The sequence below is a fragment of the Tinamus guttatus genome, unplaced genomic scaffold (genome assembly GCF_059628265.1).
Source record: "Tinamus guttatus ecotype Peru unplaced genomic scaffold, ASM5962826v1 Tinamus_guttatus_pri_ptg000125l, whole genome shotgun sequence".
Lineage (NCBI taxonomy): Eukaryota > Metazoa > Chordata > Aves > Tinamiformes > Tinamidae > Tinamus > Tinamus guttatus.
The window spans coordinates 5,389,968-5,409,564 of record NW_028288659.1 but is presented as its reverse complement, the minus strand read 5'-3'; the positions used below and the strand labels follow the sequence as shown (position 1 = coordinate 5,409,564).

The 19,597-nt window shown below is 45.2% G+C and overlaps 1 protein-coding gene across 2 annotated transcripts in view; it reads right to left on the bottom strand.

Moving 5' to 3' along the window:
- The window catches only part of KDM7A (lysine demethylase 7A), a 54,988-nt gene extending 43,794 nt beyond the window's left edge, over positions 1–11,194 (bottom strand). For both annotated transcript variants that reach the window (XM_088521615.1, XM_088521617.1), the window contains exon 1: positions 11,032–11,194. In XM_088521615.1, the coding sequence (XP_088377741.1) occupies positions 11,032–11,150 (119 nt within the window). In that variant the 5' untranslated portion in view covers positions 11,151–11,194. The remainder of the gene's footprint in view (positions 1–11,031) is intronic.
- Between the last annotated feature and the right edge of the window lie 8,403 nt (positions 11,195–19,597).

Below are 19,597 nucleotides of genomic sequence, written 5' to 3'. Positions count from 1 at the left end.
GATGGGATTTAGCCTTGACATAAACAGATTTAAAACATAAACAGTAAGGAATTAATATTTCAAAATCAGAATAAAGAATGGGCATATTGCAAGATCAGAGTAAAAGGATATTAGGGCAATACTCAAAGAATGGATGTAGGCCCCTAGGACTACCTAAATTCAAAGTTGCAATCTAAACCCTTTTTATTTGAAGGACATCTGACCACAGAAGTACCCAACTCACCTGCACCTTGACCCTGGAAATCCAAAACACACCTGCTCTGCTTTGCCAACAGGCTCAGACAGTCACCCAAATTCCCTGGCATCTACCCTAACGGGAAGCAGAGCTGCAAGCCTTCGCAGGACCGGGCACCAGGACAGAGCTTTATCTGGTAGTGGGGAGGGAGGGGAGAAGGTATTTTGTTTTCCCAAGCAACAGGGTAGCAGCGCTCACTTGGGTTGCAAGGCTCTCAGGTCCCAGGGCAGCGCTTAATCTCCAGGCTATTTTGCAAATAAAGACATTCTTCACCTCCCCTACTTTGCCTTCTACTCTGCAGAGGAAAAAAAAAAAAAAAAAAAAAAAAAAAAAAAGGAAAGAAATACAGGGCCAGAGAGAATGCAAAAAAAAAAAAAAAAAAAGTGTAACCTTCTGCTTAGGGCGCTCAACACACAGTCAAAAGTCTTGAGTCTCTGCTCCTTCTTAATAAACACACACAATGAACATATCTTAAAGCAGAAGCTTCTATAGGTTCTAAGACACACTAACATTTTTTATTTACCTTATTTAATAATGTTTTCTACAGGAATGGAAGAGTACATCCCCTGCTTAAGGGAAAAAAAAAAAAAAAAAAAGGGGGGCAAAACTGTCTATTTTTCTAATGATTCCAGAAACTGTTACGATGGAGTTTACATTTGTCTGAAACTGACTTAACTGGCCTACTTTTTGGAGTAAAAGGATCCAACCATTGTCACTTTTCTGGTTTGAAGGTGGCAGCAATGTTTTGCTTTTCTCTTGTACCTCTACTAACATAATCAAAGGGCTCCGAAAAGGCTTTTCCCGCATAATTAGCAAAAACTAGTAAATGCCTCACAGGAGAACAAGCCCAGGCCTCTGCCACGAGTGTCTCCTAGATACAGCTTTAGAGGTCAATGAGCTCTAAAGAGCCTTTAATGAGTTCAATGATTCACTGAATGCAAAATACTAAGCCATTATCTTACTCTTTAATTAAGGAAGAAAAGTTTATTTATCAGTTTGTATTACATAGCACTATGAAGCCAGATACAATTAAAAATGCTTAGAAAAAATAAAACACACTATTTGAAGACTGACGGTTAATTAGCACTATATCAATTTAAACACATCTAGAGTTAGAGTTTCCAAACATAAAACAAAACACAGATTTTACTTTTAGCAAATCATATTATACCATTAAATAAGATTTCATGATGTATATTAAAACTGCATATTTAGAAACAGGAAAAAAAAGTTGGGACATGATGCAATGGATTCCATTGAGAAAAAAAACACATATTTTTAATGGAAAGCTTTATTTTTAAAATAATATAATGTTGAGCATCTCCACACCATAAAAATGGTTTCCATCAAATCAAGAATGGAACACGAATCTGTATGAGCACCAACAAGCTGTCTAGCTACACCAAACGATGACTCTTCTGCACTTGACTGAGTGACTAGAGATGGCAGCAGGCATTTTAGCAGAGAGACTTTGTCCACTGATAGCAAAAAAAGGGTCAAACTCAAGACTCCAAACTCTTATAGAACAAGTTGATATTCTCCAAGTATCCTCCACTATTATCGATTTCCTTCTGCATTGTCTCCAGACATTCCTGCTCTCTCTCATCCAGGTTCTTCACCTACACGAAGGCCTCCTCTTCCTCTATGCTGCTTACTCTCTTCACAGATACCCGAGGAGAACAGAAAATTATCCTAGTCTCAGTCTCCATTTTCACCACCTGAACACCCGTTCCGATACTGCTTTCCTTGTGTCTGGTATAGAGGTCTGAAAAGGAAGCATTTATTTTACTTTTATTTTACTCCTAGTCTCCTAGAATATAGTCAATAAGAGTTTTCCCACAACCCTTATTTAAAGATATACATTTCTTCCAAATGTGCCTTTTTTTCTCTGTCTCTAAAATAAGGTTGACATGACACTTGACAGGTGCCTAAAAGGACAGAGAAAGTTCCCCAACACAAACCTTAATCTGAAGATTCATTAATCTTAATGTAAGATTTCCAAGCATCCCAGAAAGTTGCCAAAGTTCCCGGAGGCCCAGAGCAAGGCATGTATTCACAGTGGAAAGAGTCCAGCCTTCTCAGGTTGCCATGACCAGTAAACAAACAGAATTTTAACAGACTGCCAGCAATCCACTACTAAAAAAGAAAAATATATTTGCCTGTTCAGTATTTACTACTGTGTCTATATTCCTATTTAGCCATAAGAAAAATACCCTAGAAAATATGAAGAATCTGTCAAAAAACTTACTAAGATCACTTGTTATAAAACAAAACCAAAAACCACTATTTGACTAATATTGCACTGGGATGGAGGCTCCCCTGCATCAAGTTGCTACACGATCTGCAAGAGACTCTGTGGGAAATTTCCATATATTTCCTATTGGGAACAGACATTACTACTGCAGGAATCTGTCCACTTCTTTCTTCGCTATACATCTGCAGATACTAGTAAGAAATGCATTGCAATTCACTTTAAGGTACACAGAACAAATATATTGTGCCTATTCCACATAATTTTAGTCCATAAAAAATAAAGATGTTTGTTCAGAATCACTTCACTGAATCATTAATCTGAAGGTTAATTCGTCTTAATCTAAGATTTGCACAAGCATCTTAAAGTTGCTGATGTTCCCAGAAGCTCATCCAACCACATCAAAAGGCTGGATTACAGCCTTTTGTAAGGCTTTTTACAGGATTTTTACTACTTTTTCCTGATTTTGTCTCCTTTCCTTTCCTTGCCTCCCCATCCACATACAACATGTTTAAGGGCAGCAGCAAAGACAAACGGGATTAGATACGGCTACCCCACAAAAACTGAAGATTTACTCAGCAGCACTTGAACTGCATAGCCAACCAAGTCAGACACATCCACTGATGTTCACATGCTAGAAAAGGCAAAAAACAGAACAGTATTGGTAGAAAGAGCACTTACACATAAGGATGTTTCTACCTTTTTGACAAGCAGTTAATACCACTTCAGATTAAGAAGTCAAACACTGTCACCAAAAGTAGTGATACTTGCTTTCACTAACACACAAGACTTCAATCTCTCACAGTAGCGAGTCTATCCCATCTCCAGTACCAGAATAAACTAGAGATAAAAAAAGTTCTATTCTTCTATATATTAGAGGGTTTGTGGGTTTTGGTGTTTTTTGATAAGCCAATAAAGTTACTGCCACACTCAAATAAAGGCCAGCAAATGGAATTCACAGCACATTTTCATTTTGTAATAGTAGTGGAAAGACCAATTTCCACAGGCACAAAATTAGAATTTGGACTGGCTAGTAAGCTGTAACAGCAAGATATAACACTTAAGCACTTTTTCAAATGCTACATCTTGACTTCAGAAAAATTCTGCTCTACTGAGATGGTGCTCTTAGCTCTAGCACACACCTCAATCTTTCTTATAGTAATGTCATGATGCTTCAAGCTAGAAGACAGCTAAGGTACAGCTTTCTACTCAGCTGAATGAGACATTCATTTTGTAGTTAGGAAGAAGATTAAATCACTCGATGTTAACATTTGACCAATACATCAGAGCATCCCATTTTACCCCAACGCTAAAAGACTGCCAACAATGTCCCCATAGGTCCCAGCAGCTCATAGAGGAGAGCACAGCATGAGGGGCATCAACACGTTGATTTGGTCTCAGGATGGGCAAATGCTGCAGCAACAGCTTGACTTGAGATTTAGCAGACTGCACGTGTCTGTCATTTCTGCACTGCCCTGCTCACTCACCTGCCCATCAGCACAACCACACAAGTTCTGCAGCACCTCACTCCCCTGCCGCCTTTGCAAGGCAACAGCATGACCTAGTCTCACACTGAAAAGCAGCTCTGCACATCTTTGTTTTTGGAACCAAGCAGAAATCTGTTCCTTGGGCAAGCCAACCGGAAGTTTTACAAGTACTCTTGGGTAATTAGACACAGCAATTTCTTTGGTTCCTTTTCAATTCCCAATTTAGTGCTTGTTTACAGGCCCTAGAACATCAAAATCCCAAAATGAAGATGTCGGTCCGTTCAGGAAACATTGCCTGGTAACTGGCAAAAATGACATACTGCCCATCAATCCTACACCCTCAGTATTGGAGACTTAATTTCTCACAATGTCACCTTTCCTTGCACTCATTTTCCTGAATAGTGCTTTAAGAGCCTTTAAGTGAATAAAGCATTAATGTAAATGGAACGAACATAATTAAGTGAAATGAATTTGCCAGGCTAGCTACAATGTCAGCTGAGAGTTTCAAATGAAAATAAATAGATTTCATACCACAATGTATTAAAAATTTAGAACAGTCATATTCACTCCAGTTGGCTTTTAAGACAGAATGATGTCAGAGGATTTTAGGAAAGCTTTCCTGCTTTTGCAGCAAACATCAGCATTGATGCTTGTCTTTAGCAACAATGAACTCAACATTTTTTTTTTAAAGACCCATTTTAAAGTTTTCTTTAGTTAATGCTGAAGTAATGGAGAAAACAGTATTAAATATTAATTCCATTCAAAAGCAGAATTGACCTGAAAAGACATAACCAACCACATAAATCCCCATTACCACCACAGAACAGACATCTGAAGACTATTCATACTCCACAAGATTGTTAGTTCCATGTACTCACAAGCTAATGTTACGATACATTAGAAAGGACCATAAAATGAGAAATAGAGTAACTATTTTAAAAGCTTTATATTTTATTAAGATGTCTCTCCTACGTTACTAGTAAAGCACAGGCAACATAAAACTTAATGTAAATCATCATTCTATCTGTGAAAGTCTTCTCAGATTGATCAAAGCTATTTTGAGAGAATGGTATTTTACTTTAAGAACAATGTAGAGAAAGTACAGGCACTTATATGAAGAGTAGGAGTTCATCTTCAACTCGTGCAAACTGCCATGTAAAACACAATCTAAACACTGTGTTACAAGATCTTTTCTTTGGAAGGATGACCCAGAAAGTTCACAGAAAACTGAACCGAGCATATGAAAACGACTAATGAATATGATAACCGTTCACAGAGAGCTAGAAACCACAAATGAAGATTGAAAACAAAATTAATGTGATTTTGCCCACTAGCAGTTAACAGAATGATACTCTACTGTAAGGCTTAATCCATTTTGCTGTCATTGTGCTGCCCTGAGAGAGCTCAGCATAATAAACAACCAACAGACCAAGGTAAGCTTAAAGAAACAGGAATTTATTTCACAGCTTTTAGGAGCTGAAGTACACAGCATATATATATATATATATTTAAAAGAAAAGCAGCATCATACACAGACTTGATGTCTTTCTTACTGATGTCTTTTGTAGATATAAAATAAAGCAGTCACAGAGTCTTTTAAGCCAGGGTCATATTTTTTCAGTCAGATTAGGCATATATTAAAGAAAAGAAAAAGGAAGCAGGATAGTGTTATGTAAGCACCAAGAGATGATTTTTTGGAAAATAAATTCACTATAAACTTAAACTATATTAAAACACACACACGCTATTCGCAAGGTAAACTACACACTTGAAAACTTACTGTCTTCATTCACACGATCAATTTCATGACAAGAACAATTGAAAAAAAAGAGAAAACAATGATAGCAATAAGATTGATACAGAGCAACCATAACATTAGAGAAAATTAAAAGTAGATAAACTACTAATTCTGAACCTTTACCTCTTTAAGTAAGATGTAATAGGCAATAATTAATCTGCACTTTAGAAATTAGAGGTATTCACATTGTCACTATTGTTCAGAAGCTCCCTAGGATCTTGCTGAGGTTATAACTAAGTAAACTCAATTATGTATCCCAGTTCTCCTACAGATCTTTATTGGATGACACTTTACATTTTTCTTGTCCTAATTATGTCAGAATGTATACTCTAAAACACCTACTCCAGTTTATTCCAGAATGCCAAATACAAGCTACACCAGCATATAGATCTAAAGGAAAGAAAGCGTGTTAACTTTCAGGTGCACATATTCTTCAAAGCAGCCAGTTTTGCAAGAATGCTGTAAAGAAAAAAAAACTCATGCATATAATTCTGCATGTTACTGCACAATCTCAAAAATTAAAGAAATTTGAATACTTGCCGGTCGATCGTGTTTATTACAGTAGAATACATCTACTGTAATATATATTAATATGTTTTCCCACTTCACAGATGGGAAACAAGAAGAAAAATGGCTTACTTGAAGAATATAAAAGGATTTGAAAGAGATTTCCAGTTGCACAGGTGCTAGTCTAGCATCTTTATTGTTACTGCAGATTCTTCTCACTTTAACTGAAACTGTTTCAGCTCCTGTACTGTTAAAAGAGCTGAAGTCGCCTGAAATCACTTAATTCTTTGGCAGAGGAAATGCAGCTCATTGGACTCAAGTCTTTAGCCTTTGTCTTAGTCTTTCCTTCTCAGAAAATGAGACTAAACCAAAGAAAATAAGATTAACAAATTTACTTCTCCCCTTCTCCCACTATTTGCCAAACATACACTCAATTTCCAAAGGAAGGATCGAAGGCTTGTATATCATAAAAGCCAGAAAGCCAAATCAAGAGCCTCTGGTAGCAGATCAAAGCCCTACTGACCAGACATCAATTTGTTGATTCAATTTCAGGCTCCCGAAACACATTTAAATGTGTTTTGTAATTACAGAAAATTAACTCCATGTAAACAGGAGGCCTGCCCCAGAAGGCATTTGCAGCCCTCTCTTTGGAGCCTCCATGCTTCCTGACACGACATGGCCGTGCCTTGTCCTCTATGCCTTGGGAGGCAGAGCCAGGAGCTGCAGCCTCCTCTGCAGATAGATGGAGCGCTGGGCTTGTAACACCCTTACTCGCTGTTGTAAGGAGAAGGACTGGGACAGTCCACCATCACCTGCTCCAGCAGCACAACATAAACAGTGCTTGGCAACAACCTGGGATTTATCCCTGGCCTCAGTGAGCCTGCATAGCTTCATAACCCAATAAAAACTACCTCGGTGAAAGAGTGTTTTCAGTCTATTTTCCGAGCACAGTTGACTTATCAAACAATCAGACAAGCGCTGAACCAGCAAGAGAGACATTACAGGAGCGGGACAGCCTCTTTCTGCAGCAAAGGGTTGGCACGGCCAGTCATGCAGAACACGTACAAAGCTCCAAAACAAAGGGTGAATTCAGGAAAAGTAGTCCCTATAGGATGTATGCTGCCTTCTGGGCACAACCAGGAGGGGGGAGCTGCCCCCAGACCACAAGCCAGTGCGTTAGGATACTTGGTGCCAGCTCCATCTCAACAACTGCCCTGCTTTTGAAACCACAAACAAATTAAGGAGCAGTTGAGAAACCTTATGTTTCTTCAGAGACTAAAAGAAGACATGCTCATTTATATAAGAAAAACTATATTCTACACTAACTTAGCTGAATTTTGATTTTTGTTGTTGATGTATTTTTCTGCTATTCCTCGAAGTGTAGCAAGCCTCAAGGCACCTGCAATTTAAATAATCATCCTCAAAAAGTACATGAGTTGCATTTCTTTTCAAATGAAGTTATTAAACATTTGATAGTAATGAAAAAGATGGAAGAAAAATAAAATGAGAGAAAAGGCCAATGGCCAAGTTCTACACCATCAATGAACTGCTCTAGGACAGGAAAGAAAACCAGTCAACCCTTTGAAGAGGGCTTCACAGAACACAGAATTAAACCTGACAAAAAAATCTCTCAATTTAAAAATGAGAGCTTAAATCTAAACAATTTGGTTTGCCTTACAACAAAAGTAGATATATTCGCAAAGTATATACTTATTGGTGCAGAATTATCCTCTAATCTGCTCAATTTAAATATAGATTTCTATAAACATGAGCATTTAAAATAGGTATAGAGGTTATGAATTCTGAATGTAGGTTTCACTTTCACAAAATACCAAGGGGAAAAAAAAAATAATGGCAAATAAAGCTAAACATAGATAGACGGGATGTTTTCTTTCTTCTCCTATTGTGAGGAGGGAGAAGAGGGGAAAACAGTTGACACCACTATGAAATTTTAGAGAACTATTAATTCTGAACAGAAAGTATGCTCTTCCTTCCTTTTCCTCACAATTCTGGCTTTTAATATTACAACATTTCCCTCATTTCTAAAACCTAAAAATTGGGGGGGAGGCACTTGGTTTAGGGTTCTTTGCCTTTTTTTGTTTTGTTCTTTTTTGTTTGTTTTGCGGGGATGGGGGAAGAAGTGTCCTTAAAAAGGTTAAATACATTTAAAATATGTCAAACTGTTTTGGGAGTAAGGCTACAACAACTGTCAGTCACACATTGGCTACTATTTGTCACTCTCTGCCATTGAGACACGCTGGAAGTTCTCTGCATAAGGTTTGTTGATAACAAAGACAACTGAAAGTGCTACAGAGTAAACGTTACAGGAGCACCTACACTTTCAATTCTGACTCATTCTCTCTGCGTGTAAGGATATTCACTTGTTAGTTTGTGGAGCTGTGTAATACACAAATCTAGTTGAGTCCAGGAATTGAGCAGAAAAGTCAAGAACTCAAGCACTGACTAAAGAATTTCTGCATACTTCCCCAGTACATATTCTAAGAACAGTCGACTGCAAATTCAGTTAAAGAAAGATATTCAGTACATGAAGTTATATTTACGAAAATAAAAAACAAGCATGAGAAAAGAAGTTAGGACATAGTTAACCCAACACTTGAGGCAGGCCATCAAGAAGGGAAACACAGAATCAGAAGATGCTAAGACACCAATATCCATCATTTGAAGGCAAACTCAAGAACTTACACAGGTGTAAAGAGCTACTGAAGAGATTTCATTTAAAAAGCTGCATCCTTATGAAAAAGAAAATAAAATGACAAGGAAAATATGGAAACTGCCCAAAATATAAATGATATGCTCACTAGAAACATTTAAGTTTGTCACATTTAAGTTTCTGCAGTCTCTCCAACCTTGCAAACCATTTTAAAAGATGAAGCCTAGAACAAGGTACCTGCACGCTTTCATTTTCTGTTTTCCAGTGAAAAATAACTACATAAGACCATGGCCAGGTGTTAGGCCCACCTGCAGAGTAACAGAATACGAGAATGTAGGTTCTCAGCCTTGTAAGGCCTGTCAAAATATTTGCTTTTATAGAAATATTTGCCAGAAGCAATACAAATGCATATTTGGGAACATATTGATTAACATATGGATAACAACAAGCCAAAATCCTGTCATTTTAAGACAGGCAGTGCAAGAAGAACACCTGGAAGAAACATCCCATGAAACCGAGAGAGACTATCAAGAATTTGCCAGGAGAGAAAAAAAAAAAAGAAAAAAGAAAAAAGAAAAAAAGACTTTGTACCACCTCCTGCACATTACCAGGGCATCCTTCACTACATGCATGAAGGGAGCAAAGAGTCCATAGTCCAACGACATGAGCTGTGTTTCATGCTGGGCCTCCTGCCGTGTGCCAGCATGGTTTTCTGTGCTTCCCAATGGCCTAAAGTCATGGCAGCATGACACCAAGAATCACAGAATGGTTGAGGTTGGAAGGGACCTCTAGAGATCATCTGGCCCAACCCCCCTGCTCCAGCAGGGACACATTGAGCACGTGGCACAGGGTGGCATCCAGATGGGTTTGGAATATCCCCGAAGGAGACTCCACAACCTCTCTGGAGAGCCTGTTCCAGGGCTCTGTCACCCTCACAGTCAAGAAGTTCACAAACAGCTTCACAATACAAGATTGTTTCCCTGCTCTCACAAACTATGCAAAGGAGTCTTGAGGTGCTCACAAACCAAAGAGAAAGGAGCTCGCAGGGCAGGCTGCAGCTGGAAGAGGACAACAGTCTCCCACGATCCTGTCCCTTAACAGGAGAACAGGGCTGAGCAGGCAGATAAATCCCAGAGCAACACAGCACCGTGGCTGCTCCGGCTCTCCCGGCTCGCTGCTTTGCACAGCAGGGTTTCAGATCGCCCAGCAGCTCTGCATGCCTTCCCTACCAGCCGCACGACAGAGCGCGGAAAAACACTCGCCAGAGGGATACCCCGCACCCCAGCGCGGATCTCCCGCCGCCGCCCGCGCCTTCGCTGCCAGGGGGCACCGCAAGTTTTGCCAAGTTGCGCCAGGCTGCTCCGGCCCGCGCGCGCCGCCCCGCTCGCCGCCTCAGCGCGGAGCCGCGCGCGGCCGCCCGGCTGGCGGCGGCGGCCGCTCCGCGAGGCCCGACACCGTCCCGGCGCCGCGGCCGCCCCGGCAGGGGGCGCCCCGCGGTGTCGCCGCCCGGCGGCCGTTGTTGTCGCGCGGGGTGCGTGGCGGGGAGCGCGGGGGGGAGGGGGGGTGTTTAAATGTCCCGCTGTCAATCAGGGCGCGCTCCCCCGCGCGGGGGCCGCGCCGAGCCCCGCTGCCCCGCACGGCCCCGCGCCGGCCCGCGGAGCCGCCGGGCGCCCAACTTGCTCCTTTGTTTAAATGCCCGCCGTGGCTGCCACCTCCTCCGCCTCCTCTTCCTCCCGGCCGCCGGGCCTCGCCGGGCACTCTCGGGAAGGGCGGCAGAGCCCTGCCGAGCGGCGGGGACAGTCCTCCCCGCACCGCGTGCCCTCGCGGCGCCTCCGCGCCGGGGTCGCGGGAGCAGCCCCGCATCTGTTGCTCTTTCGTAACCGGCCCTCGTCGAGCGCCCCCACCGCGCTGCCCCCCGGACCCGGCACCGACGCAGACCCCCACCCCCCCCCCGGCAACGAGCCGCCGCGCGGCCATTGTCCCCCCAGTAACGGCTATGGGGGGGAGAAGGAGAGTAAGTGCCACGAGCGTGGCGGCGGCTCCGCGCGCGGCCGTCGCGTCGCGTCACGTCGCGGCGCCCACCTGCCGTGGAACCAGTCCTTGCAGATGTCGCACTCGATCATGAAGCGGCTCACGTCGTAGGGCTCCCGGCACACGCAGTACACGGGGGTCGCGGCGGCCACCGCCGCCGCTCCGGCCATCTTTAAAGAACTCCCTGACTGAGCCGCCCGCCCCCCCTCCTGCCGCCGCCGCGGCACCAATAACAACAGCGCGCGCGCGCCAGCCCCGCGCGCGGCCGCGGCGAGGGAGGGAGGGAGGGAGGGCGGCACCGAGCGGCGCCGCGGGAGCGAGCGGACAACAGCGCGCGGGGGCGCGCGCACGTGCGTCACCTCGCCCGCGGGGGGGGGCAACCCCCTCCCCCGCCCCGCGCGCACTGCGCCTGCGCCGCCCGCCCCCGCGCCTCCTTCCGCGCAGCGCGCACCGAGCGTGCGCGGCGGGGGGGGGAGCGGGAGGAGGGGGCACCGCGCGTTCCCATTGGCGGAGCGGAGGGGCGCGCACGTGCCGCCTCCCCCCCCCCGAGGGGGGCGGGGCGCGGGGAGGCACGCGCTGCCCCCCCCGCGAGGGGGAGGGGCAGGGTGCTACGAGGACACGGAGAGGAAGCGCGCGGCGCGCGCCGCCCCCTCCCCCGCCCTTATGTAACCGCGGCGGAAGCGGCCGAGAGGAGCCGAAGGCGCCCGAAGGACGTGACTTTGTTGTCGCGCCGCGCACGCGCAACCGGCCCGGGGCGGGTGGGGGGGGTGGTGCGTGGAGCGGCCGCGCGCTAACGGTCGTCGGCCGTTGAGGCGAACGGTCGCCCAGCGAGGTCCCCTGCGTTCCCTGCCTCTCCAGCAGCTACATCAGCTATAGGTCGTCTTGGAAGGGGCTTGTCGTCCGTGGGCTGGGGTGGATAGTGCAATTAAAAAAAAAAAAAAGTTTGAACTGTGTCTGATCCCTGTGTGTTGCATTGGTACCCAGCTGAAGCTCTTGGTTCTTATCCAGGCACCCAGAGTGCCTTCTCTTGAAGTGGGGCATCCTGCAGAAATGGGACTTCCATAAGGAGAATCTGAAGACAGAAAAGGTGTGTAGGGCCAAAGGAGGAAATTTTCCCACTGGTTTTCAACTCCCTCAGTGATTCCTCTGCAGGACAAGGATCCTTGAGGAATTGGCAGGGCTTTGCCCGAGCAGGCATCGTGGGACCCCCAGTGCTTTCCTCCATCCCATGCCACCTGGTCCTGGGCTGCATCCTCAGCCTTCAGCTCCCTTGGCCCCTTTCCACTGCGCTCCCCAAGCTGCAAGCCTGCCTGCCTGCCTGCTCAGGAGGTCTTCTCCGTAAGCAGCAGCTTGTTATTTCTTCTTATGTGGATTCAATAAAAGTCTCAGAAAAGTCAACCAAGTGTCACAGGAAGTCGGTGGAGTAGCGTTATTTATTACATGCTTTGGAATAAAGCTTGTCCCAACTCTCCAGAACACAAACCAAATGTTACGTGCAGCTAGAGCATCCGTTTTCCTCACGGGGATCTCAGGGCCAAGGCACACGAGATGTTACAGGGCCTAGGTAGGGTGGTGCTTCCATGCTGTCGAGCTGGGTTTTGCAATGGGGTGAATTATTGTGAAACTCTCTGCATGCTTTCCGTGCTGCTCCCTTTGATGGATGTAATCATCCTTTATTTCAGCACAGAAGAATAACACGAATGTGTTATGTAGAAAACAGAGAAGTAAAAAAAACTCTTTAAAATATCTTTGTTTTCCTGCTGGCAGGCAGAGCTTCAAGGACCAAATTTCAGAGAGTATTAGGGAATGAGGACTCTTGTCTTCCACAGTAGTTATGCAGATTTAAAAGTAAAACAATAAATATGTTCGAGTGCATGCTACTGTAAGCATAACTATAATAAACTAACCATGTTTATAACATAATTTGCCATTAACTACCAATAGCTGCACAAAAAAAAAAAAGTCATGCTCTGTACATTTGTTTGGCAAAGCAAAGCTCAGAAGTAAATGCTTCATTTCCAGGCTGTTATTGTGAAGCTAACTAGTATCAACATTTATGTAAGGCAGCAACACTAAATGCTGACCTGGCAGCAAATTGGTCAGCAAAGAAATGTAAAACAAATAAATCTTTTACACAGACTGTGTGGCTGAATGAACAGTGAAGTTGAGGAACATAAGGAATATACAGGACATTTTCAAGAAACATCTGATTCTCAGATCCAAGGCTTGACCCATTTAGAAAGTACATGCAGTTCTGTCCTTCAGGATGCTGTTAAGGGTTGTCTTGTTACTCTTCTAACATATTCCACTATTTCAGCGACTCAGAATGTGGCCACAGACACATTGTTCCTCTAACAGCTGATGTTTAGCTTAAGAGGGGTAAAATACCAGTAAAGTAACAAATGAAGGTTTCAGGATTTATGGAATTTATATATACTATGAAGTTAGCATCATAAATATTTTCCTTTATTAATCCAATTGAAAAGCTTACCAAGATAGTTGCATGTTAATGGTAGGGCCTGCGAGCTCTTGGAGAAACAACTGCAGATATTGCTATAGATAACTGCTCAGCTGCAAGTTAAAGTTGTTATTTGTGTTTATGCAACAAAGCACCACTATATATAATCATGTAGGAGTCTGAAAAGGAATAATTTCTTCCTCTCGCCTGCTGTTTGCTAGGTTGTCACATGATCAGTTTTATCTTGAAATTGCAGTTACCAGCTGCAGTGGTAACTTTATCCAAAGCGGCCATAAAAACAAACAGACGTTGTATTTCAAGAGGTCTCTGCAAACAACCTCCCTCCTAACCGCCTCGGAGAAGCAGGCTGTTGGGTATTCCCACAAGACATGGGGGGGTGAGGTTGTGTAACAATTATTTCAGGGAGACACCTGGTTTTGTTCAGGGTCAGTTCAGTGTTACTTGACTTGTTGAGGAAGTTTTCTGCTGGCATGGGAAAGAATTGACCAAACGAGAGTGAAAAGAATGAGGAAGCGAAACGATTGTGTTCTGGAGGCACCTTCCCTTTTCCAGCCTTCGCTATTGCAACAAACTTTGTTTTTTTTTTTTACTTTTTCCCCAGAAAAGAAGCTACAACCTTAACCATACAAAAGAGATATCACCATTTAATCAGCATGCCGTCTACTACCACAAACAGCCTTGTGCTGTTGTGATTTAAATTTGAACAAGGCATCAGTGATTAAATCTGGTATGGGCATTCCTTAAACAGGTGGGAAACACCTACTTTATCTGTTGTAAAAAAAAAGTGGGATAAAACAGCCTCATCTCAATCTAGATCTGATCTGTCCTGTCAGCTCTTTTCTTGCCAAGCATTCTTGCTGAGTGTAACTAGTTCTCAGACTTGAATATAACACAGCAAAAGTCCAGAAAGGGAACACTACACACTGAGAGAACTACAAAACCATTTTCAAGAACTACACTGCCCAGAAACTGGGATATCATTCATGTATCAGTCTCATACAGCTTAGAAACGAAACTGAAAAACCAACCTTTTGTTTTCTGTTTACTGAAACAAACCTTGAGCATAAATAAATAAATGAAGCGAGTACACAGGGTCTTTGCTTAGAGCCAATCCCAGGAACACTGCGGAAGCACCCCGGCAAGGCAGGGCAACAAGCGGTGTGGGGTGCAGAGCACCCCGTAATCAGCAGTGCTGCGTTCACAGCTTGGCTGCTGGACTCGTGACTGCCAAAAGCAGGAGAAGCAGCAGCACCACGGGCCCAGGGGGGACTGAGGAATTTGCAGCAGAGGAGACGGAGAGGCAGGAGGACAAGGGGTGGGGACAACAGTGAAGATCCAGTCTGGGGGAGGGTGATGTAAGCAGGCAGGAGCAATGGGGCTTGTCTAAAAATAAAAGGAGCGGTGTCATGGATTACATCAGCTCTTCTCAGGCTTTTTTAATCATCCCTGTCATGCTGTTTCTCTTCTGTAACACTGTGCTTTCCTTCTATCTCATGCACGCACAGACACTGCCACTTCCCCCACACTCTAGCTTGCACCCAACCTACCATCCCTTCAACAGCCTGCGTAAACCACTCAGCCTTCTAGCCATGCCCCCAGAAAATCATTCTACCCCTCGCCCCACCAAAACGTGCCCTGCCCTGACTAGCCCAGCCCCTCACAAACACTTCATGCTATGGGGAGTATCGGATGATAGTTTATTGTTAAGGCTGGCAGCAGTCTTTGGGATGGAAAGGGCTGAAAGTCTATAGTTATTCCTGAATAATGTGAGGATTGCAGAGATAAGATGAAGGATGGTACCAGCTCTTGTTATTTTAGGACAGGGCTTCAGAAGACTTGTGCTAACAAGATCAAGCAGTTTTTCATCTGGTCGGGAGGATGAGGGATGCACTTGGTCTGAAGTTTTGGGTGAATCATTGTCATGCTTGGGGAATGGAGGCTAGAAAAAAAATGGTAAGGATGGGGCTTGGGGCCCCGAGGAGCTAGCGGGACAAGCAGACCATACAGTCCTCTGATGTGGCTCTAACCCATGGTTGTGCAAGCTTGTGCAAATAGCTTAGGGCTGCTCCTGACCAACGGTGTGGCTCACTGTTGCACAGGCCCCTATGGAATTAGCCTTATAGTAGGGTTGGTGCCTTGGCGCTAGGTACAGGTCACGTTAGCTGGGGCTGGGTTTCATGTCAGAGGGGAATTTCTGTACGGTTAAAGACACTGTTAGAGATCAAGAAAGCAAAGAATATGGAATTCATAATTTTAGTTATTCAGGTCTGACGTTTTCTTCCAAAACCTAGCCCTGCAATCACTTCTCTCAAATTGAAAGGTCGGAAAGGTATTTAGTGATCCTCTTCATCTATCAGTCTGGACTGTAAAAGCCCTGTTCTAGGCTTGCCATAGCTCTCTTCAAATTTCAGTTTTCCAAAACGAGGTACAAAGTAGACCCTTCCCTACAGCTGCTTTAGATTTTATTACAAGTCCATGTCTTGCTCCTCAGCTATTCCTTTCCTGAACCCTAAAATTCACTTACAATTATTGGACACTAACCACTCCCACCCAACCAGTAACTTCACACAAATGGGCATCTGCCTTCATCCCTTGTGGGTTTCAGCAAAATACCTAGTTCCTCAGTGAAGGCCAAGAAAACACTGCAAAAACATGCCCTAACCCTATGTTTAACCATGGCATAACACTGCACTGAAGCCATATTCCCATGCCATCATCAGCACTCACCCCAGCTCTATTGATTTTTGGGGGGTAGATAAACAAATCTCTTCAGTTCTGCAAAACTAACCCAGACAGCAAACTAACCTAGGCCTAGCAGCCTGGTCCTTAAGAACTGCAGAAAATGCCATCATCTCCAAAATCCAACACTGTGCCACCTGACAGTGGTCTTTTTCATAGCACAAAGCCTTGTGCAGGTTCCCCTGTTTGATTAGCTTCTCATCCTCTTTTTTTTTTTTTTTTTCTCTCCTTAATCTTAACCTTATGCCCAATTTTATTACTGTTTCAGTCATAAGACAATAACCAGCAACTCCTCTCAGGAACCTTCCCCCTAGACCTGCCAAACACAGCAAACAAACCCTAATCCAAGCATGAAACTAGCCCTAGTCCTAGACCCTAGGCCTTACCAAACTGTTTTCAAGCCATGCCCACTGCTGGCAGAAGCTCCCAGCTCACCCCAAGCCCTGTGAAATCCCCCACACTGCTCCTCAGTCACCACCACCCCAGACCTTCCCTTGGCTGGCCCAGCACACTGCAGGACTGACCACAGGTGATCTCCTGTGTCTGTCCTCACCCCGTTCTCCTGAACTTCCTCACACTGTGAGCCAAGTGTGAGCAGTGAGCCAAGCCCCTCAAGTCCTCACTTTCCCCAAGCTCTATCCTTTTCCCCCCATACATTTAATGGTGATGGTGGGCGGGGGGAATTCATTCCTAGAGTGTTGACAAGATTGCAGCCTAAGGTTGTCTGAATCCTAACTATAGCTTTAATTTGAAGGCTCTGGGACCATGAAGGACAAGAAATCACTGCTCCTGCTGGAGCTGGTTCTCCTCCCAGCTCCTGGCCTTCGGACACCTCTGTGCAGCAGCACTTAGTTCCCAGCTCATTTGAACATAGGATTCCCTTCATTTTATCCCTTCCGAAAAGGTATTTGGACCTCATTGACCAGGAAGTGATCTTGCCATGTATTCCCCTGAATATCTACTGAGCAGGAGCAGGGTGAGGGTAAAGAGTGATTTGGAGGTCTTCAAAACCCACCTGGATGCGTTCCTGTGCCACATGGTCGAGGTGTCCCTGTTTGAGCAGGGGGGTTGTACTAGATGATCTCTAGAGGCCCCTTCCGACCTCAACCATTCTGTGATTCTGTTAAAGGACAACAGCTCTGTCCCTTCTCTCACAAATCTGTCACTCTGTAGCCATTTGCACTTCAGCACAGCTCGTGGTGGGCTGAGAACTGGTTTCGGCATCGAAATGTAAGTTATTGGTGACTTTGGGACTCTGCGCTATGTTTACAGGTAAGGTTGGATAAGACCAATCATAACCCTGGGCGTAACAAGCAATCCGTTGCTATCCACGCTCTGCAGCCCTCCGCAGCGGCGGCGAAGAGGGCATGGGAAGGAAAGAGCGCTCAGCATCGCGAAACAGAAACATTCACAGTCCACGTGCGGTCTCACACGTCTCCCTGAGCACGCGGCAGAGAAGGGAGGGGGGGCCGGGAAATTTCCTGGGGTTTCTTTGCCACTTCTGTGTCTGGCCGCACTTACTGACACGCTCCCCTCTTGGGAGCAGGGGGAGAACTCGCAGCCCCCGCGCGGGACAGCGGCTCCCGCCTCGCAGGGCACGGCCGGAGAGCGCGAGCGCGGGCTAAACCAGCCCTGCGGGTGACACGCGCAGCGCGTGAGGGCTGACCTGGCGGCAGTCAGGATTAGGAAGGCCCTGAAAAGGAATCAGACATTAACTGACATTTTCAGAATGACATAAAAATTAATCAGATAAGTCATCAGGAAAGCGTGGGGGGTAGGTGTGGTTTCCCCATCTTCAGTCTTTTTTTTTTTTTCAGTGTGCTTTTGTGCATTTGGCAAGAGCACTTTTTTACATCAGGAGGCTTACGGCTGCCAAAAACCAAAGCTCTGAAATAAAAAGTGTTCCAGTTCCCTGTGTGAAACTGCCCCAAGTACATCCAGAATTGGCAATATGATCTTTGCATCTGCCGAGAAAATACTGAGTCATGTTGTCAGCCCACACACATCTAACAAAAATAAAAGCAGCCCAAGGATTCAAGATTCACCCACTCGTCATTTAGAGAAAACACAAGTCATTCAGGCATGCCTCACGCCTCAGAGACCTTTAGAAAACACCAGCGCAGGGAACATTCGCCCACATGGTGCCCACGCTCCGTTTCAAAGCAGCGGTGTCGCTTTCAGCTCATTCACTTGTGAGTCTCGGCTGCGTTTCTTGGTTTCGTGTCCTCAGAGGAAGCTACAGAAACGTAGACATTTCTGTTGAAAATCTAACACAGTAGCAGCAGCCTCGCATCTTCTCCTCGTGTTACTGGCACTGAAATGATGTAACGCTGTACTGAGCATGTAGGAATCCTTGCAGAAGGCAGGCAAGTGTCCTGAATTACGTAAAAGAACTGGAACACGTAAGTAACTGCTTGGAAAGGTGCTCAGTTGCTCCGGTATGGAAATATCCACCTTCCCTGCACCGGGGCTGTGAGACTCTGTAAGTTTTCAGTCACTTGCCATAGCCTTGACTGAGCGGTACTTGTACAAACACCAACGTTTCACTGGAATTACCCAGGAAATCCTTCTCCTTGCCCCCATCCCCACATCAAACACCCCATCCCAGCAAGCAAGTTGCCACACTCAGATCAGCTGAGGAAATCGCCCCTTCCTCCCCTAGTGTTAAAAGCTGCTTGAAGCATTAGCGGCTGAGCGGGGATCTGACTCAGCTCGTGATGGGGGGGAGACGTCACCGCACGCAGGGCACGGAGTTACACAACCTCGGCAGGGCTGAAAACAACGCTGGAAGCTTGTCAGGAGCCCACAGGCCAGAGCTAATTTGTGTTTGCTTTTACACAGCATGATTTTAATCGGAGCAAAAAAACACCCGGTTGTGCTTTATGTGTGGAGCATTAGAAGTAGGGACAAGTTGATAAGACAAGTGGAAGCAGAAAGCGCTCCAAAGGCAGTGTTTGAAGGGATAGTGAGCAAAGAGGGAAATACAAGTCTCCTAAACTCAGTTTCTCATCACTTTATTCTTCAGGAATGTCATATGCTACAAAGCAAAAGGCTGAGGCAGTTCCATCAAAATGCTGTGATTGCCTAATTCTCATTATAGGATGAAAAAGCAAGAGTCCAGCAAGTAAGCCTCCCCAGAAAGCTCCTCCTAGGCCTTCTGCATGTGCAGTAAAACATTTCACTCAGGAAACCCATCTCATCTGAGCCAGTTTTTGACACCAGCCAACTCTGGGTGGCTCTAACATCAGCTCCTCAGGCTTCAGCTGAGAAGAGTTTCATGCAGAGCAGACCAGAGCTGGGCCTGCACCTGTGCAGGGAGCAGCACCTCTGCAGCAGAGTAGTGTACCTGGGCAGCTCCAGATCTGTTTGCCAACGGGGGCAGCCCCTGTGTCTCCCGTA